This window comes from Acartia tonsa, chromosome 3 (genome assembly GCF_053477335.1).
Source record: "Acartia tonsa isolate MP-2025a chromosome 3, ASM5347733v1, whole genome shotgun sequence".
NCBI lineage: Eukaryota > Metazoa > Arthropoda > Copepoda > Calanoida > Acartiidae > Acartia > Acartia tonsa.
This window is the reverse complement of record NC_137262.1, coordinates 41469801-41494334: the sequence shown is the minus strand read 5'-3', so window position 1 is coordinate 41494334 and position 24534 is coordinate 41469801. Positions and strand designations below refer to the sequence as shown.

The 24534-nt window shown below is 34.0% G+C and overlaps 2 protein-coding genes across 3 annotated transcripts in view; one reads left to right on the top strand and one right to left on the bottom strand.

The window, feature by feature from the left end:
• Window positions 1-24534, top strand: part of LOC145314214 (uncharacterized) — a 444769-nt gene that overhangs the window by 139643 nt on the left and 280592 nt on the right. The window lies entirely within an intron of this gene.
• Window positions 1-24534, bottom strand: part of LOC145314194 (calcium-activated chloride channel regulator 1-like) — a 127440-nt gene that overhangs the window by 72868 nt on the left and 30038 nt on the right. For both annotated transcript variants that reach the window (XM_080154015.1, XM_080154016.1), the window contains exons 3-4: window positions 19743-19779; window positions 14447-14596 (exon numbers count right to left, since the gene is read on the bottom strand). In XM_080154015.1, the coding sequence (XP_080010141.1) occupies window positions 14447-14596; window positions 19743-19779 (187 nt within the window). The remainder of the gene's footprint in view (window positions 1-14446; window positions 14597-19742; window positions 19780-24534) is intronic.

The window sequence follows — 24534 nt, the reverse complement described above, 5'->3', positions numbered from 1 at the left end:
GTCAACATATCAAATACAGTAATAATTACAGATTACGAAAGAAGATCTTTAAAGTCCCTACAAAAAAATGACGTAATACAATACAAATGACCAATGATAGGCCAATACACACACTAAATTACCAATGGCAGCCCAATATAAATCTTAATTGACCAATGTTAGACCAGTATGACGTCATTTTCTATTATGCACTATTTTAATATGACTTTGTGAATTTGTAGAGTAGCTTGCTCTATAATAAAACCAAAGTCACGTCTGCTTTATGACCAACTAGCCTAAAAAATACAAAAATATCCATTCTATTACAGAACTCGTAGCTTTTAGACATAATTACTTTTTTCATTAAGAGTTTTAAGAGTTTATTGTTGTGGGATGAAAGGACTAATAACATTTATAAAAAATATTCTATGGAATAAAAAGAATATTTTATGGAATATTTTTAATATTGAATCCTAAATACCATCAGTTACCATGTCTGTCCTTCTGTCTGGCTGTATATTAATTATTTCACAACACAAAATTCCCTCTCGTTCAATCAGAGCCATTTTTTATATTACTTAGTTTTATTTTAAGAAGACAATTATGTCACTTGATCCCTGTGATACGACCATGTTTACAATTTTATGAGGTTATCATCATTAAATAGACAAATTAAGACTTTTTAATTACTTTCTTTTCCACAAATATCATTATTACATCAGCCATCTAATTTCATAAAAAACATTTATTCATATGAAATATTCAAGTTTATAAAGTTTTCAAAAGAGCTTATGATTTTAAGGAAAAGATTAGATATTAATATGTGTATTAGAAATTGAAATCAAGAATTTGTTTTGATTATCTTATTTTCATATCAGATTAAATTATTTTCATTTTTATTGATAAAAATTCAAACGGTATCGTGATAGTTTTCAATAAAAATACCAAACGACAACATATAAAAAAGGGTATTTAAATTTTAAAAGACGTATAAAAAACTGACAATTACTAAGCGAGAGTTGGTAAATACTGTATCAGGGGTGAGTGGATAGCTTAATTGTTTACAAATTAGTCTTTCTCTCACATAACAATAGGAAAACTCCATCCATGATCAAACTGCTTCGCCCAAAAGCAATATCTTAAACTATACTCCCCACAACCACCCAGCTCTTTAAACTAATTAAATTCTCTGCTTATTCCTTTACCCACATATTTTAACCCATTTACCTACCCTGTATTCCTAACACACATATATGTGGCTCGTATTTGGACTGATAGTTTCAAAATTAGTTTACAGCTTAATCATTGCAAATTATACAGTTTTTTTCCCTTGCATAATAGACAAATTATGCAGGCTATTTTGAACAGGGAAACGGATGTATGCTGTTGAAAATTATTAGAAAACAATCAAGAAAGACTTTAAATACATATAGTTAAAAAAATAAAGCTTTCAGATGTTTTTTTTTCTTTTAAAGTAAACTTTAATAAACCCTTTACAGTGCCTATAAAAAATAACGTCATATAATACAAATGACCAATGACAGGACAATACACAGACTAAATTACTAATGGCAGGCCAGTATACATTTTTATTGACCAATGGTAGGTCAGTATGACGTCATTTTTATTGGCACTATAAAAAGCTTCAATTCAATGACAATAAATGTATAGCCTTCTGTCTTCACAACATTGGGTAGAATCAATTTTAAATTGTTTTTTTAAAATCATTATCCTATACCCTACATTAAACCAGAGAAGAATTCTTAAAAGACATTTGCCCAACTAAAACAGTTTGCCCCACTAAGATCAGTGAGGCAAACTAAAAATTTAGAGGGGATAATTTTGCCTCACTTAAATTTTAGTGGGGGAAACTGACTTTAGTGGGGCAAAAGATTTTTTAAGAATTCATCTCAGAAATAATTTCTGCATGTAAAATAAATGCACAACAAAGAAAGTCATTATTAGAAGCGAAGCTATTATAGTACTAAAGTATGTACGTCGACAATATATGTTCAGTCCTTGTTTATAAACTGATTTAGGTTCTTAAACATACATTTCTATGGCTTTTATTTTTATTCATTTAATTAACTTTACGTGATTATTTAGATATTGAAAAAAAAATTAATAGGATTAAAGCTTACTAAACTATCTTTTACATCAAAGGCCTTATTTAGGAAAACAAAATCAGGCTTATTAATAGAATAGTGAAGCCTAAAAGTAAAAATATAATGTCTGAATAATAATATCAAAATAAGATTTAAGCGGATCAAAAACTAATAATTCAAAATTAAAAAGAAATTTTCCTATTTGACTAGTTTTACAAACTGTATCATATAAAGAAAGTCAGAATAATCCCTTAATTTACTAGTGAAGACTCCTCCCCCCCCCCCCCCCCCAACCCTTCCTCGTTTTCTCTCAATAAAATATTGTTTCGAGGCCCCTACCTTTCTAATTTTTTTATCTGTAGCTTAAGATTTTAATAATTGGAAAGCTTTAGATAAACCCCAGGATGGTTTTAGGCTACTTTACCCTTTTTTACCAATTAGAAAACAGAGCCACCTATAGCCTAGTGCATCCGCTAGTAGACTAATAAAGGAATAATCGAAAATTACCTTTTAAATAAATTGGGGGGAGGAGGGGACCTGTGTTGCTTCACTAGTGCTTGTACAGCTATTGCAAAAAAAACACTAACCATATAAAAATCTTATGCATTCTTAAAGGTGCCTAATTGCAATCCTATAACATTTTAGTCATGTGATCAAAACGTGGTAGCCTAATATTAAATATAATAACCTAACAATCATTAATTTTTTAAAATGATAATAATGTAAATAGTAAACAAGACTTTTGATGTTACAAGTCATGCAACTTTAACGAGTTTTGTACCTTTTAATGTCAATATATCAATTAATACCTATTTAAATTTAATTTATTTAAAGTTTGCAACCCTGAAACTTGGTTGATTTATGGTAATTATGCTTTATAAACTACTTTACTTGATGCCTTAAAAAAGACATAAATTATCGTGCATAAAGAATATGTGAGGGGGGTTGTAAAATTTCTTACATAAACAAGCCCCTTTAATGCACAATTTGAATATATAACTTAGAAACATATAGGTTTTCTAAACTGCATTGGATCGCCTTTTTTACACTTTTCCTATATGTAACCATTATTAGAAAGGAAAAATAAGGATGACAACATCCATTTCATGAATTAAACAAATCACTAAAATACACAATATGTTTAGAAGAGTATAAGCTCATGTGAATTTATAAAATTAACAGATATCTTTCAAAGAAACGGCGAAAATAGATTAACCCAACAAAATTTTAATAACAGACATTTTTATCATTATATATAACAGCTTTGCTACATATAAATTTCACCCAATGCATAAAAAATGTAATCTTTAACATAATCTTTAAATAAAAGATGGATTTTAAAATTGATGTAAAATATCGGGAGAGTTTTAATTCTTTTAAAATCCTATTTGATTTGATTTCAAGATATCTTTTTAGAAACTATACATACATAATACCAAAGATCTAAAGGGATAAGACAATGGCCAATAAATTTATGTAGTAAAGCTATACGAAGTTACCCCTTCTGTAGATTGCAAATAGTGGTTGAAACGTATGGACTCAACTTAATGAACCAACTAATCAAAATTCAAAAAAGTCCCTAAACTTGTCAAGCCAACGAATAAGTAAACATTATTACAAAACTTTTGGGACTAGTGTATTAGTCAGCCCAATGTCCCCTCCCTTTTTTGCTTAAAATAAAATACATTATTTGTGTGTTTTAACATCATTTTGTGCATGATAAAATTAAAATTTTCTACACAACCCTAATCCCATACATTAAAAAATGTTTAGTTTCTCCAATTCTAAAAATTAGCATGGAGAGTGAAAATAAAAAAGAAAGATATGGCTAACGGAAATTGATCCAATCTAAACAAATCCTAAAATTTTCTAGGCATTTTTTAAAGGTTTGAGGGGAAAGATGGTTGTCTGTGTGTGTATTTATGTGTGTGTGTGTGTGTGCGTGTGTGTGTGGGTGAGTGTCAGTAAATGCGTGTGTGGGTTGTATTCTCATTTGAAATTCAATTTTTCCTCCTGTCCATCTTATTTTTATGCATCTAGCTGAAAATCAAGAATAACTTATATCATCGTATTATAAACAGCTTTCCGCGAATATGAAAATGAAAAATTAAGATAAAAACCAGTTAAAGGCCAGTGCTAACAAAACTGGTAACAATTCTATGATTTTCGTTTTAATATTTGTGGAAAATTATCAGTAATTGTCTTAACCTCTTTTCGAGGAAGCTTTGTGTTTATCAAGTGCAAAATTAATTCCTTATCATTAATCCAAAAACTAAGCGCAAATGTCGTCTTTTTAGCCTTTCCCTTCATAATGTGGCGCGGCATGGATTGTTTTGTTTATTATGATGCGCACGTTCTTTACTTTTGAATGAGATATGAGAGTGTGAAGATTTCGGAGAACAAAATTGGGCCTATCATTGGTCTCATTGTGTGTGAACGACCCTAGTATATCAGGGATTTGAAACCATAAGAGCTTCAGGTAGAATTTGTTAATTTGATTAAGAAGTATGGTGTATAGGACGATTATATGTAGTTTTAAAAAAAAGGCTTTAGCCAGCTAAGCATGAAACTTAATTATGTTTAATATATGTTTTAGTAATTTTATGTGCCTTATTGTTGCATTTAACAATGATTTATTAAACCAAATAATTTTCCTTTAAAGCCAAAGTTTCCAAAGATTTTTACCGTAGAGAAAAATGATTTTTAAAAAGCAAATAAGATTACGTGGTTATAAATAACTGGAATTATGAACTAATTGATATTGTAATTTCAGGTCTTTGAAATAATTTCATCAATAAATCTATATTCAAACCTGCTGTTGAAACTTGATGGTTCCTGGTATTGGGGGTTTGTATGTTCGCCAACTGATCTCGTGAACTTCCCGCTAATTCGGAAGTCAAGCTCAACCAAAGTGTCATGGTTGAGATAATTTCAAAGTATCTGATGAATAGGCGTTAGCATTCATTAAGAGATCAATAGCATCCAGTGAATTATTGATGCAATAAACTGTGACAATTTTTCTGTGAAATAAGTACCTAGTGATTCAATATGCCACTAACCAAAAAGCAGAAAATTGAGCGAGCTATCGCTATTGGCAGTGAAAGGCTAGAAGTTTTTGATGAACAGTTAAAAGTGTTTTATGACAATCTAAAAGCCTGCCAAAGTTTTAGTTCATGTGAAAATGTGACTGTAAAATCAATTCGTGACATTTTTAGCGAGGTCAAGGACCAATCTGACCTAATAAAAAGTCTAAAACCTGCCGTGGAGACTAGTGAGCTGCGCGAGTTTAAGCGTGATTTGGATGAAGCTAGTGAGCAGAAAACTGTTGCAGATAAAGTTTATGCGTCGTTGGAGCAGTGTACAAAAATTCTGTACTGGCTTGACAATGATTCAGATGACGCGAGGTCAAGCACTGTCGCCAGGAACCTCGACGTCATTGAGAAGGTGAAGATGGACATGGGAGTGCTTAAAATTTCCGTGGAGTTGCGCCAAGAAGTACGTGATATGTACCGAAGGCTTAGAGAGATGGAACGTCGTTCATCTAACCTGGATGAGAGTGGGACACCTGCCATGCTCTCCAGAAGTATGTCTGCCGTGGATATTCGGAGTTCCAACCCGCAGTATGGGCGCTGGGACAACAGTTTGTTGCCGTCGTTCGACGGTACTGACACGGATTACCCAAACTTTAAACAGGTCTTTAAAGATCTATGTTCTGGTTATGGATTTGCTGACCAGAGGTTAAGTCTGATGTTGTGTATGGAGAAGGTGATAACCAACCCGGAACTACGCAAGCAAGTGTCAGCGATTAGAGATCATAATGAACAATGGGCGTTTCTTGATCAGATGTTTTTATCAAACACTCGCCGGTTCATGAGGATTTTAACTAAGTTGAACAAGATGAAACCTGTGGATAAACCTGTGGACGTGGTTAGCGCAATTGCTACCTTCAAGAGCATGATGCAGGAGGTAGAAGCCATCGTTGGTTCTGCAGCTAAGGATTACAACCACCTAACTCTTATTCATATTTTTAAAGACAAGTGCCCTGAAAATTTGAGAGACAAAATTATGATGGAGCTAGGTAGCATGAACCAACCAAACATCCCGAAGATTGTAGAACTGCTGGAGAGGACCAGGGGTGCCATGTTGGCCGGTGATATGTCCTATGACACTGGCGCCGGTAAGAGAAATCGTGACAGAGCTGCTGCCGCGCAAGTATCTGGCCGCAACGACAATAAGAATGGAAAGGCTGGAAAGGACAAGGCTTCCAAGTGGAACAGTGCATGTCCTGTGGAGAGCTGCAAGGAGAAACACCCGATTTTCCGTTGCCTAACGTTTAAGAAGATGGATGTGGTTGACCGAAAGAAAGTTGTCCAGCAGAAGAAGTTATGTGAACTCTGTTTGTGTGACGGCCATACTGCTGACAAGTGTAATAAATCCGATAAGCTTGGTGTTTGTGGTACCAATAATTGCGACAGATACCATTCCAGGTTACTCCATGAGGCTAGTGCTGGTGTGAATACAGTTTACAAGTCAAGTTCTGCACCCAGCCCCTGTACCTTCTTGCTTCAGTTAGTTCCTGTTGTAGCACCTGGCGGCGGCACCTGCCACGCCACGGTAATGTTTGACTCCGGGGCAAATTTGCCACTTGTGTCTGAGAAGTTATCCAACAAGTTGAAGCTGAAATCTACTGGCAGATATACAACTATTTCTGTAGCTGATGGCAGTGAGTCTTCCTGCCGCAATGTTGTGTTTTATCTGAAGGATAGGGACGGCAATATGAGGGAGTTTGAGGCTGCTGTCATGCCTACCCTCGGCGGGGCCAACGAGATGCGCTCGGTCCACCCCGAAACTGCCGCCGAGATATTTAAAATGCCGCCAGAAAGGTTTACATATATTAGTGGAGGCTTAGATATCATCATTGGAAATACACATCCTGACGTGTTTCCTTCAACCTACCAGAAAGTGGGCCAGTCTATGTTGTGGCGAACCATTTTTGGTAGTGGTTTTATCTGTACGAGTGCTGATGGTGGAGCTGGAGATCAAAAGTCGGCTTATAAGGCTGTCAGTGTCAGTGGAGGCACTTTGCCAGACTTTCTGACGTCTAAATCGTTTGGCGTACAGCCGCAGGCACTTTGTCCAGGATGTACAGCTTGTCAAGAGTGTAAGGCTATGGCCGACGGCACTACCTGGGACCAGCGTGAGAGGCAGAGGATAATTGAGGCAGGTTTAACACTAGACTTGCAGTCCAACAAGTGGACAGGTCAATATGCTTATATTGAAGATCCTCACACTTTACCCTACAATGAGAGTTTAGCCCGCAAAATTGCTGAAAAGGATCGTGCCAGGATGGTCAAGGAAGGTACCTATGGAATGTATGTGGAGGTATTCAACGACGCCATAAGAAGAGGCGTTTTTCAAAAGGCCACGCCTGAAGAATTGCAGTATGAAGGACCTAAGTCTTGTTCATCAATAGTGGTTGCTTTCAAGGAGGATTCAAGTTCCACACCCATGCGATTGTGTGCAAATAGTTCTCTGACGTTCAAAGGTACCAGTTTTAATAACATAATGCTGGGAGGCCCGCCACCAATGCAGAAGATTTTTTATCATTTGATGCTTTTCCGCGGTTACAAGGTTGGTATAACCGCGGATATTTCCAAGTTTTATAACTCCATCTTGGCCACAGAGTTCGACAGCCAGATGAAGAGAGTTTTATTTTCCCCGACGCCAGATGGTCCTCTTGAAATTTACCTGACTAAAGTTGTGAATTTTGGCGAGTTAGCTGCGGGAAATTTGGCGGTTACAGCCCTGAAGTTGACGTCCCGCCTGTTCGGCGGAAAGAGTGAAGCAGAGGTCAAGGAGATGTATGGAGAGGGACAGATAAACGGTAGTGAAATTGTTGCTAAACCTGAATTATGGAAGGAGCCACCAATACCTACCTACCCTGATGAGGAATTCAAGTTACCTCAGATTCCAGTTGCAGTCAAGCTTGAGAAGCACAGCTTCATAGATGACGTTATTTCGGGAGCAGGATCGAAGCCAGAAGCCAAGGAGATGATGAAAGAGGCCGACAGGATTATCGGCAAAGGTAGTTTTTCCTTCAAACAAGTCATTTATTCTGGAGATGATTGCCAGCCTACCAAGGTTCTCGGGCTGATATGGAAGCCAGCCACCGATGTGTTGTCCATCGCCACAAGAGTCAACCAAGATGGTAAAGTCAAGGGAAGGAAGGTGAAAGAGGATGCTGATTTGTACAACCTCCAGGACGCCTTGGACGAGAATCTGACAAAGAAGATGGTCCACAGGTTCGCCGCCCAAACCTTCGACCCGATCGGGCTTTGCAGCCCTATTCTGTTGAGAATTAAACTTGTCCTGCGGAAAACATGTTTGCTGAATTTGGGCTGGCAAGATTTCATTCCAAAAAGTCTGCGGGATGAACTTGTTCAGTCGCTGGAGGACAGAGCTGAGGTCGCTAAATTGGAGTTTGACCGTTGTGTGGTCCCGGATGAACCAACTGGCCTTCCATCCTTGATGATGTTTTCGGATGGGTCATCAGAGGCTTATGCATCTAATGCATATTTGAGGTGGCCAACTAGACAAGGATTTGAAACGTTTCTGCTAGCCACCAAGTCAAGAGTTGCGCCGGTCAAGTGTGAATCAATTCCACGCCTTGAGTTGATGGGATGCCAGATGTCCACAAGGTTGGCAAAGTCCGTCAGAGATGCCCTGCCCTTTGATATTATCAGAGTGATGTACTTTACTGATTCATCGTGTGTTTTATCACAAATAGTTTCCAACAGTGCTATGCTGAACAGATTTAATTCTCATCGTATTGGAGAAATTCAATCTGCAACCAACAAGGATGACTGGAGGTGGGTCCCGGGGACGCACAACGTTGCAGATTTGGGCACCAGAAGCACCTGCAAAGTATCAGATTTGGGACCAGGTTCCAGGTACAGATTGGGCCCAGAATGGTTGCGCCAGGATGAAAGTGCGTGGCCGGTGAAAACTGCCGAAGAAGTCAAGCAGGTTTTACCCCCAGAGGAGTTGAATACCAAAATGGTTAAGTTATGTTCAATGAAAGTTGCCGGAGAAGCCGCTGAAGATGTCTTTAGGTTTAAGCACAGGAGATCATTTGGACAGGCCAAACGTATTATGGCAGCTGTCCTGCAAGTTGCGAACACCTGGTTGAAGAAGCTAAAGAGCAGACAAGAAGGTAAGACTACAGCCGCTGGTAGTCATGTAGCAGCCGCAGATTCTGTGTACAAGCCGTCTTTGTACAATTTTATGGCGGCGGCGGAACTTTTCATTGTGTCACGAAGCCAAGAGGATGAGTGGATAAATGACGCTAAAGGCAATTATGCGTCATTAAATCCATTAGTGCATGAAGTATCATTGACCTGGCCTGTCGTTGGTCCCGGTGGAAAGTATGTGACCAGGGAGATGAGGATTCTTAAGATGGTTGGTCGTGGACAGCCAGTCATTGACGCCATTACTGGTGGCCGTAAATTGATATTTGAAGACATGCCAGGTTTAATAATTTTGGAGCCTGGTAATTGGTTAGCTGCTGTTTTTATGAGAGAAGCGCATGTTGAGCTTCACTCTGGTGTCCGTGGAACTTTAGCTGAGAGTCGCCGTTGGTGCTGGATTGTGAAGGCAAGGAGGTTGGCCATCATGGAAGTGAAGAAATGTTGGCCCTGCAGTGTTGAGAGGGCTAAGGAATGTCGTGCTACCATGAAGGACGTGTTACCTGACAAGTTGGTCCCGAGCAGGCCTTTTGAAGCTGTGCAAGTCGACCTGATGGGTCCGCTGGTTACGAGGAGAGCTGCCGCCAAAACGAGGAGTCAGACAGCAACGAAGAAGGTGTGGGTGTTCGTGGTGGTCTGCAGGTTCTCAGGGGCGTTATGGTTAGATGCCTTGGAAAAGTATGATACCAGCAGTATCCTGTTGTCCCTGCGCAAGTTGGAAGCTGTTCATTGTCTGCCGAAGATCATAGTAAGCGACATGGGCACACAATTATCCGGTGCTCGCAAAGTTTTAGAGCAGAAGTTGGGCAGCCAGGTAGAGTTTTCTTGGTCTCAGATCCCGGCCCGAGCCCACCATTATATTGGGCAGGCTGAGAAGATGGTGGGATTAACCAAGAGATTGCTGTCCAAGAAGTTGGTGAATAGTTCTGTTAATTTCAACGAGCTCCTGGTGCTGTTGGCGGAGGTCAGCAAGTTGATGAATAGCAGACCATTGACGATAGAAGCTGCGAACGACGTGGAGAATTGGCGGCTGATCACCCCTGGCCAGCTGCTGGGAAATGTTGACCGCCAGCCGTTGTGCAATGTGGCGATGAAACCGGAGGACCAAATTTCCTCCAGGTTGAAGTTGTTGGAAGACTTGTCTGCCCAGTTTTGGACTGCCTACCGCCAGGAGATCCTACCGAAGATATTACGGATGTCCAAGTGGAAGGCTGAGATGGCAGAGCCACTAGCTGACGGAGATATAGTTCTGGTTACGAGTACCAATCCCCTGATGAGATGTTTGAGGATGGGCCGAGTGACGAGAATTGAGGATGGGAGAAAGACTGCAAGAGTCTTGTTCAGACTGACAGATAAATCTCCCCTAGAAGAACATGCTGTATCAGTCAGGCAGTTGTTAAAAATTATGATTAATAATTGATTCTTATTTTATGGAAATTGAGATTTTTTTTAGTAAAAAGCCACATTTTTCATATGCCTATTTTTATGCCTAAAATAAGAATCAAATGAAATGCGATTAAATATTCTTCTATTTCATATGCTCAAATTTAATTTTATTGAGTTTAATTTCTTTTCAAAAGTACAATTCATTTTAAAACTTACCTGAAAAGTTTAACAAAAAGGAATAAATGTGTCGAGGTTGCGTGATTCGATATTTATTCTAAGAAAAAAAAATCAAGTATTTTTTTTAGCAGATTTTTTTTAAAATTATATATGAATTTCAATCAAGTAAAACATTTTATTCAGATCAAGGAATGATTGAAAATTCATATTTAAAGTCTCATATATTTTTACAAAGAAAAATTGGTATTTTTTTTATAATTCCGATGAAAATTCTAACGAAGATATTATTATTTGCTATTCTTTAAGTATTAAAAAGTTTTATTGTTGATTAAGATATTACAGTTCTTATTCATTAGGTTTGAAAAACTTTCTGCCCAAGGATTTTGAAAAATTTTTTCTTACTACTCTTTTTGATGCTTAACAAATTTAGTTTTAAGTACCTATAAATCTTAATTTTCTTGTCTAAGATTTATTTCGTTTTATTTTTACCATTATTGTTTACATTTACATTTCAACCTGATTTCATAGGTACTTATTGATTTATTAATAATGATTTATTACCTATTGATTATGAAATGATTATTATTTAGTATAGTTGTTATATTACAACATCATGATTAATAGGATTATCTATTTTAGGATTTGTGTATGTGATCTTGTGATTGTCATGTGCATGGAATGTTGTATGGTACAAACCAATCCCCATCCTTCTATCCTAAAATGTGAGGTATTATGAGTCCTAGTGAGGAGTATAATATTGTGTATGCATTTCACGGGGTTTCATTTAGATAGGAGCAAAATTGTCACGTTTTCGGGATGTGGCCATTCTCATGTGATTATGGTGAGTTGAGTTTAGTGAGAAATGTTGCTAGTGCTCAGCGCAAAAAAACCTTGAATCTCGTTAAGGAAGTTAATTTGACTTTCAAACGGGGGGTGTGTCTTAACCTCTTTTCGAGGAAGCTTTGTGTTTATCAAGTGCAAAATTAATTCCTTATCATTAATCCAAAAACTAAGCGCAAATGTCGTCTTTTTAGCCTTTCCCTTCATAATGTGGCGCGGCATGGATTGTTTTGTTTATTATGATGCGCACGTTCTTTACTTTTGAATGAGATATGAGAGTGTGAAGATTTCGGAGAACAAAATTGGGCCTATCATTGGTCTCATTGTGTGTGAACGACCCTAGTATATCAGGGATTTGAAACCATAAGAGCTTCAGGTAGAATTTGTTAATTTGATTAAGAAGTATGGTGTATAGGACGATTATATGTAGTTTTAAAAAAAAGGCTTTAGCCAGCTAAGCATGAAACTTAATTATGTTTAATATATGTTTTAGTAATTTTATGTGCCTTATTGTTGCATTTAACAATGATTTATTAAACCAAATAATTTTCCTTTAAAGCCAAAGTTTCCAAAGATTTTTACCGTAGAGAAAAATGATTTTTAAAAAGCAAATAAGATTACGTGGTTATAAATAACTGGAATTATGAACTAATTGATATTGTAATTTCAGGTCTTTGAAATAATTTCATCAATAAATCTATATTCAAACCTGCTGTTGAAACTTGATGGTTCCTGGTATTGGGGGTTTGTATGTTCGCCAACTGATCTCGTGAACTTCCCGCTAATTCGGAAGTCAAGCTCAACCAAAGTGTCATGGTTGAGACAGTAATAAAATGCTATAAATGATTTTTCTGTATTGCTGAGACACAGTTCTAATTCAGCGGCGGATATTAATCGGTTTCGAAGCCATACTGGAAAGTTTTAAGACCCCAAAAAACAATAGGAAACGCAAAAGAAGAATATTTGCCTATTAAAAAGTTATGTTTTCTTATTAACAATGTTTCTATTATAAAGTTTGAGATGAAAAAATAACAAGATATAATATTATAATATACATTTCCACTGTTTTAGACACTTTTTCATATACTTAAAAACTTTTTTCGGAGAACTTTTTAATCAAACTTTAGTTTTCCTTGGAATCAAGGATGACTACGGTTGGTAGGATGGAAATACTAATTTTCTTAACTAAATATATTCTTGAAATAATACATTCAACAGCCGAAGAAACTCTGTATATAATTGGACAATCGACATATATGGAATATAGGAAGCTTAGAATATCATAGTGAACTATAGAGTAGCTGTGCTAGTTGTCTATGGAATATAGGAGGCTTAGAATATCATAGTGAACTATAGAGTAGCTGTGCTAGTTGTCTATGGAATATAGGAAGCTTAGAATATCATAGTGAACTATAGAGTAGCTGAGATAGGTGTCTATGGAATGTAGGAAGCTTAGAATATCATAGTGAACTATAGAGTAGCTGTGCTAGTTGTCTATGGAATATAGGAAGCTTAGAATATCATAGTGAACTATAGAGTAGCTGTGCTAGTTGTCTATGGAATATAGGAAGCTTAGAATATCATAGTGAACTATAGAGTAGCTGAGATAGGTGTCTATGGAATGTAGGAAGCTTAGAATGAGTGAGTGAACACAATTTCTTACTTTTTTATTCGATTTAATATTAGGCATGTCATGATGTCTACAAGATAACATCAAATTTTAAAGAAAAATTTTTAATAAAGTTTTCTAAAATCAAACTTATTGATTATATGTTTTATTATATCAATAAGTTAATCTTGTATTCTAAAGTAGTTGGGTGTATGTGTGGTTGTCAAGTAAGCTAATCAAACTGCTAAAGTACAATACTTTTGGAAGCTTTATATTGGTCAAGGAGAGGATGAAAAGCCTCCCCAATAAAGTAAAATATTTTAAATTCAATTAAAAGAATAATCGTTACAAAACAAATCATGAAATCTATTCTTAACTAAAAAAAATTACCCCTCCACCCTTCCTTATAAATCTTTTTTCAGCTCTATCTAACAGTGTCCCCGCATTTTTGCAGCAAAAAAACCTATAGTGATATTAAAAATTGATTTTATTAATAACTTCATAATAGTTTTAACTGAACTTAATATCAAAAAAAATCATGAAATAACAAATTGATTAGATAATATCGAAGTATCTTCATAGAACTAACATTTAAAGGTATCCTATCTAGAACTTTATTTGTTTTTTTTTATTTTATGAACTTTTTGTTATTTTGAAGTCGCACAATTATCTCGTGTGTCTTTTAGACAATTGAATGTGTCCACGCACGCACACATACTCGCACACACACACACATTCATAGTAAAGGCAATAGGATTCTGATTAATATTTGGTTAAAAATCTTTTGGGAAGCTTTATATAGATCCTACAAAAAAAATGACGTCATTCTTGCCTAACATTGGTCAAATAAAATGGTTTCTGGCCTGCCATTGGTAATTTAGTCTGTGTATTGGCCTGTCATTGGTCATCTGTTTTGTTTGACGTCATTTTTATAGGCACTTTAAAAAGCTTCAACTTTTTAAGTACTAAGGTTTTTAAATTTAACAAAACTTGGAAGATAAAAAAACTTGAAAGTTTTTGGCTATTTCTAATCAAAAAACAAATTTTAAGAATCCTTCTGCCTGTGCTGTGTAGCAGTTGCAGGAAACAATAATGGGATGTGTCACCTTATAGGGAGTGCCAGACCCAGGATAATTAATTTGTTGGCCGCAGTCCTTGTTTGTCCACAGTGTCGGCACAACCAGCGACACGCGGCCAAACCAAACCCTCTTGCCACTGGCGCGGAACAGCTTCTCCGACGTGCCGGTTAAGACATCCTGAAAAAAATGAATAAATTAAATGGCTGTCATCAAATGCCAACTATTGTTTATATTGTTTTATTGTTATTTCTATTAAAACCTCAAATTTAATGTTTTATTGTTTGTTTATACTGTTAAAAAAATATTTATGACTGTCTATTTGTATGTACCCAAAGATCTAAATGACTGCTAGAATGAATTGGTTTTCTTTAGCAATAAAGCAACTTGTGGTTTCTTCTTTTTTTCCTTTTTGGTTAGCTTATAAGAAAAATAGAAGACATTTAATAAAATTAGGAAATAGAACATTTGGTTAGGTTAGGTGTTTTAGATTCAACGATTTAAAAATCAATGAATGTCAAAATACTTTTCTAGGGCGAGGTCTTTTAAAAAAAGATCAAGCATGAGGACTCAGGAGTATCCCGAGCAGGGATAAGGGATGGGAAACGTAGGAAAATATTATTTCAGGCCTATTTCAAGCCTAGGCCTATTTCTAGCCTAATAAACCAGTTTTGGGATGGCGCAGTGCTTCGTATAAAACGCTAATAAAAAAGCTGTGTGTGTGTGTGTAGATAAAGTATAGAATCAAATTCAGGTAGCTAGTTTAAAGTAAAAAACATAACTTTTTATAGACCTATATATTAATGGCTTTTGTTAAAATGAAGTTTTTTCTCTCCCAAATTTTTTTTATCTTTTACTTTGGTAATTTGAACTGTCAGAAAGCTATCGTTGGGTTTCCCTCAGACAGATTTTAGTTTGTATTATTTGCATTTTTATTAATGAGTAAAAATTTTCTTTGAAAATTTCATTGCTAATTAAAATTCAAAATAAATAAATTAATATGCACTTGGGTAACATTCTATCAAGTATTCTTTGTAGTGATATTATGTAGTGATATATTTGTACTGTGTTGTATTGTGTATTGTACATATATTAGGGTTAAAGTGTTGTATCAATTCCGTATTAAATTTTTAAAATTCAAAATACAACATCTAATTTATAAACTACCAAATGAAAATTCGTAGCTACCTCCTTTCCAAAAAATAATCCCGTTATTTTTGTTTTTTCTATATGGCCCTTTTTTAATGTTTAACTCTAAGCAGATTTAATAATTAAGCTAATGTGATCTAACACCATTTATATTTATTTTTTAGTAGCAGACGAAATCATTATTTTTCCCAGAATTGTCTGCTTCTAAAATTTTCGCCAATTGGTGATTGGTTGTTAAAAACAGGCCGATTCTTATTGGTTTAGAGCTATAGCTACTTGGGAGCGTCCGCCAGTTTGATAGTAATTTGTAATAGTTGCAATATCCCTTTAGAATCTAGGCCGGGACCTAATTAATGGCCAGGTTTCCTATCCCTTATCCCTGATCCCGAGGTATCGAATTCTTTCGATGAACTAAATAAAAAATATAAGCAGACAAATGGGCATAATGAATGCATAAAAATGTACAGACGAACAAATAAAAGGACAGGTAGCTGTAATTAGTGCCTTAGGAAAATGGAGATAGATGTTACTGCTTTTGGCCTACGTATTCTATTGGCGTCAGGAAATACCCTATACCCCGTCTCTTTTCTAGGGGGTATATTTCCCCATACCCTTTCTTTTTCTGTTTACTATGACGTAATAGAATAGATAGGCCAAAAGCTGTGACATCTATCCCCAGTGTCCTAGGGCACTAAACACAGCAACAAAGGCCAGATATATAAAATTGAACAGATGCTCATTGGTTAATGGAATCTTAACAAAATCCCATTTCCCTTTTATGGAATGACGGGCTGACAATGTGAGTTATAAAGTAGTTTTGCTAATAAGATTCATGATGATGAATTTGAGCTATTTATCCCAATTACTCTGGCACTTTGTTATCAAGTAAAATCTCCTCTAAATCTGTATCAAAAATAACAATGCAAACGCCTTTTATGCAATCAAGGATAAAGACAAAAAATGCAAAAAGGTAATCATAATTTAAGTAAAAAAAGAGAAATTATTTTATTCTTAGGTTTTCTGTCAGTCAAAACCCAAAAATAATTGTTCTCTTTTTCTTCTCTGTAAGTTTGCTATTTACAATAAGTTATTTAATCTATAATACAAAGTAGAACGATGTCTGTGTGTCCGTCTGTCTGTCCGCCCCTTAAGATCTTGGTAACCACTGAACCGATCGGATTCTACTCTTCAGGGTACCTACCTATCGGTCCTGTGGTGATTTTAAGCTATTTTACCCCCCCCCCAAAAAAAAAAAAAAATTCTTGAGAACACATTAGACTATAAGCAGCACCAGTAGTAATTTTCTTGAGAACACATTAGACTATTTTTTTACGAATTTTGCGAATTCGTTATTTAATCGAGAAAATGTTTTCCTGCTGGGTAGGTGCGAAAATTTGCGATCCGTTCTGCTGGGTAAGTAATAGAAGATGTAATTATACCTCTTGGGGCAAAGCCCCTAGAGGCTAGGGGTGAAGCCGCTAGTATTTTATAAAAGTGTTAATGTAAAGAAGCAACTATGAACATTGCCTACAAACTCAAAAATCATCCACCATGAACATCATCCCTGAAATACCCATAAACTGGTGTAACTCTATCCTTCCTCCCGTAAATTCATTCATAATTTCATCAGATCTCTTATGATAACAAAACAGGTGTTAATTTAATACTGCGAAAACATTTAAAATATCAAAAATTCGAAGTCATTTTAATAAACAAGAACAATAAAGTAAAATACATTGGGACAATAGAAGATTTTGGCAAAAATTATCATAAAAGTTCCTTTAGAAATTAAAAGCAAAGGAAATGAAATAAAAGGTTATTTTAGGTTAGCTTAGTTAGGTTGTATTGGGTTCGGTGGTTGTCCCGCAGATTTAGGCAATAGGCCCCGCAGGGTTAAGGCCCCTCAAAGTGACTAGAAATAGGTGAAAAACTGCTGTAAAAATGCGAAGAAACGTCCCTTAAGAGGCGTTGCCACGGGAGGAAATATACCCAAAATATATATATGTATAAAGGATAAAAGGTTTAGCAGGTATTGTCGGCTAACCACGTTAAATTTTAATGATAGTTTAGAAGTTGACAAATAAAAATTGTTGTGACTTTTTGAAAACACTTAAAAATGTAGTGGAAACATGAAAAAAAATGTTGTGGAAGCTCTCTCATGATATGAAAAATAAAATGCTAAAGTATTTTATCATCACTTCAACGAGAAACACAAAAACAGGTTAAGGATAAAAATTCTGTAAAGCAAATAGTAGAACCGGGAAAAGGAACATTTGGAAAGAATTTTCAAAGGGGATTATTTGATTTTAAACGCCTGTAATGCTGTTTAAGTTTAAATTTATTCCACTAAAAACTAAAACATTGAGACAAAATATATTGTTTTCTATATTTTAGTGTTTTAATTACATTCTGTTAATGCTATCAACAAAGATATTTTTAAAAAAACATGAAGTGAAAACTTTTTTTTCAGATTCATTGTCATATTCAATGTAAAAACAAGAGTCCTTAAGTTGATACTAATAATATCTAATTTTATGAATTTTTCAACTGATTTTTATCAGAGTTATAAAAATAACTAATTCATTTTTATTTCACTTCAGAAAATTATTGTAATTATTAAACAAAAGCTATAAAACAAGAATAAAATCTGCCAAAAGCGAATCAAAAGTAAACAGTCGTTTAAAAGGTCAGAACGACCTGTAAAGTTATTGCAAAATAAGTCCTGGTTCATGTTGTTTTAAATTAAGATTTTTAAAGCTCTGTATTGGATTGTATTTCCTGCGAACCTTTTTCTTCAAAGAAAATTGTAAAGAAGCTGCGCTGAAAAGCAAAAGGAAAACAGTTTGCAAAATTAGATTAAACAATTGCAAAAAATGTGCCAAAAGCTTTGTTTTATAAATGAGGAATGGTCGGTATGTCGGTCAAATAAAGATTATATGCTTTGCTTGCCAAAGCGTACCTTTCCAATAGGGTGAGCTATTTCCTTTGGCTGTTTATGTTTATATGAAACAACAACAAAAATATTTCTATATATTAGCAAAGTTATATTTTTTCAATCTATAGTTTCAGACATAATAGGATAGGATAGGTCAATGGACAATTAATCCAATGCTTGATATTCAAAAGTCTTCAGATGAACAAAATTTCATATTTCTTTTTATAAAATTATTGCTAATATTCTTTGTTAGTTAAAATGTTTGCACATATTTTAAGCAAATGTTTTTGCAAGTATCATCTTTGCATCAGTTAACACGGGCAAAATTATATTTTCAGCGCACCTTTTCTATATTTCTAATGTCGGTATGTACATTGAGAATCCAAAATTAATTAAGTTTTGGTTATTGTAAACCCCTATTTTTTTAATAGTGACTCGCCGATATTCATTAAAACAGTAAATCGTTGCAAACTTAAAAAAAACATTCCATTATGTAAAGTAGCAAGCTTTTTTTCTGTAGCAAAGGATCTCGCTAACCTCTGAATCGATACGATCCTCCTTTACAGTGAAGTCTAGAGCTGATTTTAGGCTATTTTCTGTCATATTCCTTGGAACAAAGAGCTCCTAGATGCTATGGGCGCAGTCGCTAGTACTTGTATAAAGTGTTTTTTGTCTGTTGCTAAAAATATCAAAATGGTATCGGTGTATAGTATTCATAAAAAGTTATTTTGTATTAATAAAAAGTTATTTTGTATAATTTATTCGCTGCTTTTGGACATAATTTTCCTTGTTAAACTTGACTTGTGCAAATTATATGTAAAAGCAAGGGAGAGAAGAATTGTAAAAACTAGAAGTTGGTTGGGTTTTGGTATGTAGCCAATTAGGGACTGCTTTTTAGGAACATTTTATTCTTATCATTTTATATAAAGCGAAGCTTCTTAATTAAATGAGTTTGTTTATCGTTCAAACGTTGTCCCTCAACTCTGAAAGGCATATATTTTTTTGTAAAAAAAAAAGGCAAAACATCATCCTTTGCGCAAAATAGCATAAAACCTGCACGGAAGCAAGGGTAGGCATCGTTTACGTGATCTTACTTCACATACGTACATCCAGCTACTTTTTAAATCCCCTTAATCACTTCCTATGAGTAAAACGAACTACTTTAAAACTATGAAAACTTTTTAACACCTGATAACGTATAAAATGGCCCTGCCCTTAGTTTAAACAAAAAGATAAAATTACCTTTAAATTTCTAATCACTTCTTCACAGGATTCACGCCTAAAAATAGAAAATTATATTAAAATATTATTCATTTTTTAAAAGAAAATTAAAGTTGTATTATATTTAGAGATTGTCTACGAAAAAGTTAATAAAAATCTAAATCTGATGATATTATTTCTTTTTCATATCTGCGAACTTAAAATAAAAACATACTAGAATCTAAACTTAACTTAACAAGGACAAATATATCCAAGTAACTCATCTTATTGAGAGAAAAAAGACATCATTATTTATATAAACAAAAAAAACAGAAAAATAAATCTATGGCTGGTTATGACAAAAATCAATAAATGTTAGAGAACAGCCAATAATTAAAATTTTTCAGAACGTTAGTGTAATTTGTTTGTAAACGGAGGAGCAGACGCACGGACATTCCTTTAGTTATAGAGAATCTGCTCTATTAGGTAATACAGGTGTCTAAATATGCTTAAGTTATGTAAAAAAAAACTATTTTGTATATAAGATATAAAGTTACATGCTCCTTTGTTAATAACTTTTTCATACATACAGGAAGCTAGTTTAGCATATTAACTAATCTCGACAGGGCTCGCCAGTCGCAGCCACGTTAAGCTACACTTTTTTAGTATTGCCGGTTGTTTGGAGAAAATCCAAAAACGTGTTGCTAATCGCGGAATATTGTCAATAATTCCCAACCGCAGCAAAGCCGCCGTTTTTTCGAACAAAAATCTGCAACAGCCGAGTCTTTCTAAAATTAAGAAACTGCCGAGCCCTAAATCTGTCTGACTGTGAAAAAGCCGGCAAGAATAACAAAATAATGTAATGTTCAATTTCTTTGTTTTATTAACTTCTTTTTAAACAAGGTTGGTTGCATTCATAGAAGATAGATTTAGGAATAATGATATGATTCAAATAAATTGGTGTTATGTATTTTTCAAAGGATAAAGTCAAAAGTTAAAATTATTGGCAAAATCCTATTAGATTTGTTCAATTAAATCTATACGAGATTTAGGAAACTCTGACTTCTTTTTAGGAAATTTATAGGATTTGACCTAATGATTAAATGTCACGCAAATCTTAATACTTTTAATTGAAGTATCCTCTAAATATAAGTCAATTCATAAACGTTGCACGTACATACTTCCTTGTGAATTTAAATTTTAAGTAGCTTCGCTACAAAAAAAGCATGGTTTAATCATGAATCTACGAAGTGTGACCATTTTCCCAAATTAAACTAACACACAGCGGCAATATGATGATAATAATACTTAACAAGGATGATGATATACACAAGTCGGGTTGTATAATCATATTACATATTGTGTAGATATTAATATTAATAATCAGCTTTTAATAGACGAAAACTTACAATAGGAGCGAACCTTATGAAACCATAAATTAAGTTATTAACAGCCTTCACTATAAAGTACTAAGTACTAATTTGTCTAAAGCTTAAGATTTCAATAACTACTATACTGTTACAGTTCTCCTTTTAAGGGAAGCTCCACATAAGTCTCGGGATGGTTTTAGGCTACTTTGATATTGTTTTTAACTCGTCGGATGGTTTCTGCCCTATATCTACCCTAAATGCTAGGGGCACATACGCTAGTATTGGTATAAAATAAGCGAGAAATGGAGAGAAAGAAAAAGACAGCTTTACTTCAAGAGTAGCTTCACTACTAAAAACAACTTTCAAACACAGATACGTATAGAGTTGCTACGCTACTAATTATATATTTTGTCTTCTCTAACTTATTTTTCCAAATATAAGATATGAATTTTATCAAGTTAATTTGAAATAAAAGTTACTTATTCATTCATTAATTAAGATCCAAGAAAAAGAAATTAGCAAAGTAAGATGAAAAAAGGTTTATGAAAAAAAGGAAAATACTTTAATGAGTTTTACTTGAAATTTAATCTAATGTTTTTTAAGGAACCGTAGAGTCTTATTTTTTTAAATCTATACACTGTCACTAAGATTCTTTAAAAATACTATAATTATGTCTTAAGATGAGATTTTATAGAAAATGTAATTCTTTTTCTTATTTCTTACTAATTAATCAAAAGTATGGCTTCTTATTGTAACAATATACTTATTATTCTATTTATATAAATTTTGAAAATTTATAGAATACCTAATGAATAAATATTACTTTCTGATAAAATAATTGTGTTTTTTTATCGATTAAAATTTAAATTATGGTTAAATAGACTTTAATAATGAAAATACTAAGGAATATCTGGTCAAAAAGTAGATTTTTGAATAAATAAAATCGATATCATTATATCAAGAACTTTATTAATAACCAAATAAATTTAAATTTTGGTAGGTATTTTCACTAAATCTTTGAACATAACAGTTTTTTTATTGTCTAACTAGTTTAAAGCAACTTGTGTTTAAAATTAATCCGTCAAAAAAGTTTTATGAAGGTTAGAATATATGTAAGTGACTCTGTCAGTTGGACGGACGGACCGACCTTACTCATAAAGTATCTGCATAAAAAGAAATAAAAAGTTTGGAGTTCAAAAATGGCCAATAGTGGATAAAAAAAGCTTGAAGACAAATCTCACGATTTCTCTTTTAAAAGAAGGAGAAGTGGGACCAGTGAGAAAAAAAGAGAGAGGAGAAAGAAAGGAGGAAAAAGAGAGAGAATATATAGTAGGCATAATTGTAATGTGATTTCTCAGGTGTGCTATCATTTCCATTAAGTGTAATACGTCATCAAAATTTCCCGGCTGAAAATTAGCACCACAGCACAAACTGCTACTGACTGACCCCTTGCTTTCCTCTCATCATTATGCAACCCATTTACGTTATTTTTTATACTATTATATAAAGTAGTAAGAGCTTTTGTCGGAATATTAAGATTTCAATAACTACTGAACTGATTGGGTTCTCTATTTAAAGTAAGCTTCAAATAGGGCCTGTGATGTTTTAGGATATTATATGTTCAGATTTTAGGTTGGATTTAAGCTATTTTTATAGCCCCTCTCTGCTGTTCTTTCAAATACAGAGCCCCTAGATGCTAGATGCTAATGCGAATTTTAAACACTTGCAGAAGTGATGGCCTACCATGGTTTCTCATGTAAATTGACTGAAAATAATAATTCACTGGCGAGGCGAATTGAATTTTAATTTGTGTTTTGAGGCTTTTATATGATCATTATTTGTTATTATTAGCCACTTCATACACGGAATTCTTGAAAACAATAATAGATATATTATGATCTTACACCAGATTGTCATGTTCTCTAACAAAGTTAAACTTGCAGCAGGCTAACCTAACCCATTCCCTTCCTTCGACTGGATAAACGAGTTCCATATTAGCAAGCTAAATTGACGACAATTTTTACCATCTCATATTATCCACGTATTTTCTACATCTTAAGCTAAAGCAAAGCTACTCTAAAACTATTTTTCTGTCGGTTTTTATATTGGTCAGTAAAGGACATAAATATAACTATTTCACAGCTGAAAATATAAAGAATGAAAGATAAGAAAAACAACGTAAAAGAATAGGAGTTAGATACATAGAGAAAAATAGAGAAAGAGCTGAACGAAAAATAGGGAGACAGAGACAGAGAAAGAGAAAGAGAGAGAGAGAGAGAGAGAGAGAGAGAGAGAGAGAGAGTAAAAAGAAAAGAAAAATAATATTTTATGAATAATAATCCAATTTTTTAAAAGAGAAAGAAAGTTAGATAGAAAGATATAAAAATTGTAAACAGGAATTAAACTTATTTAATAATAAATGAAAGGTAAAGAATAATTGAACTGAAAAATAGGATTATATATTCAAATAAAAATATAAGGATTATCTCAATTCATAGAATTATTTTTATTCTTTCTTGGGCTGTTCACAATAAGTGTGCTTTCACGTCCGCTAATTATTACATCTGCATGACAAAATAGCAAATCAGAGAGAGAGAGGAAAATGGACTGTTTATTACACTAGTCCCAAAAGTTTTATAATATCATTTTCTTATTCGTTGGCTTAACATCTTTTGGGGACCTTAGTAAATTTAGTGAATTTTGATTGGTTGATTAATTTAGTTGAGTGTTTAAACTTTTCAACCACAAATATTAAACTACAGAAGGAGTAATTTTGTGAATCATCATTGGGGATGTTTATTATTTTTTTGCCATTATCTTATCCCTTTAGATCCCTGGTAGCAAATAATTTGATGATAATAGTAAATGTAAGAAAAAATAGATAGTTTGTTTGTTCTGTTTCATTAATATGCTCTTCTGATGATATATTTGCAGTAGTGAAGGCACACCATGGAAAATACATAGAATATCGTTAATAAAAAATATGTTTACCGTAAGTTTAATGGTATTAATACCATTAAACTAACCGCCAAAATTTAGCGAAAGAGAAAAGGGTTCGAGTCTCTGTTCTAAACTAGAAAGAACCAGGGATCTAAAGGGATAAGACAATGGTCATATATTGATCTAAAACCCCAACAATGATAGACAGTATTATCCCTCATATAAATTACTATTACTGGTTGAAAGGTTTGGACACTCAACCTAATGAAGCAACCAATATAAATTTAATCAAAGTCCCCGACATTATTAAGCTAACAAATAAGAAAACTTTATTATAAAACTTTAGGGACTCTTGTAATAAACAGCCCAATGTCTCCAACTTTTCCCTCCATGAGTAAGAACTATTGTTTTAATTATTAAAATTATTTTGTATATTTTTAGAGAAAAAGAATTTTTGTTGTATTGTAGGTAAAGAAAGTGACAATATTTCTTGGAATTATTGCTCAAAATAAATTGATTGTCAA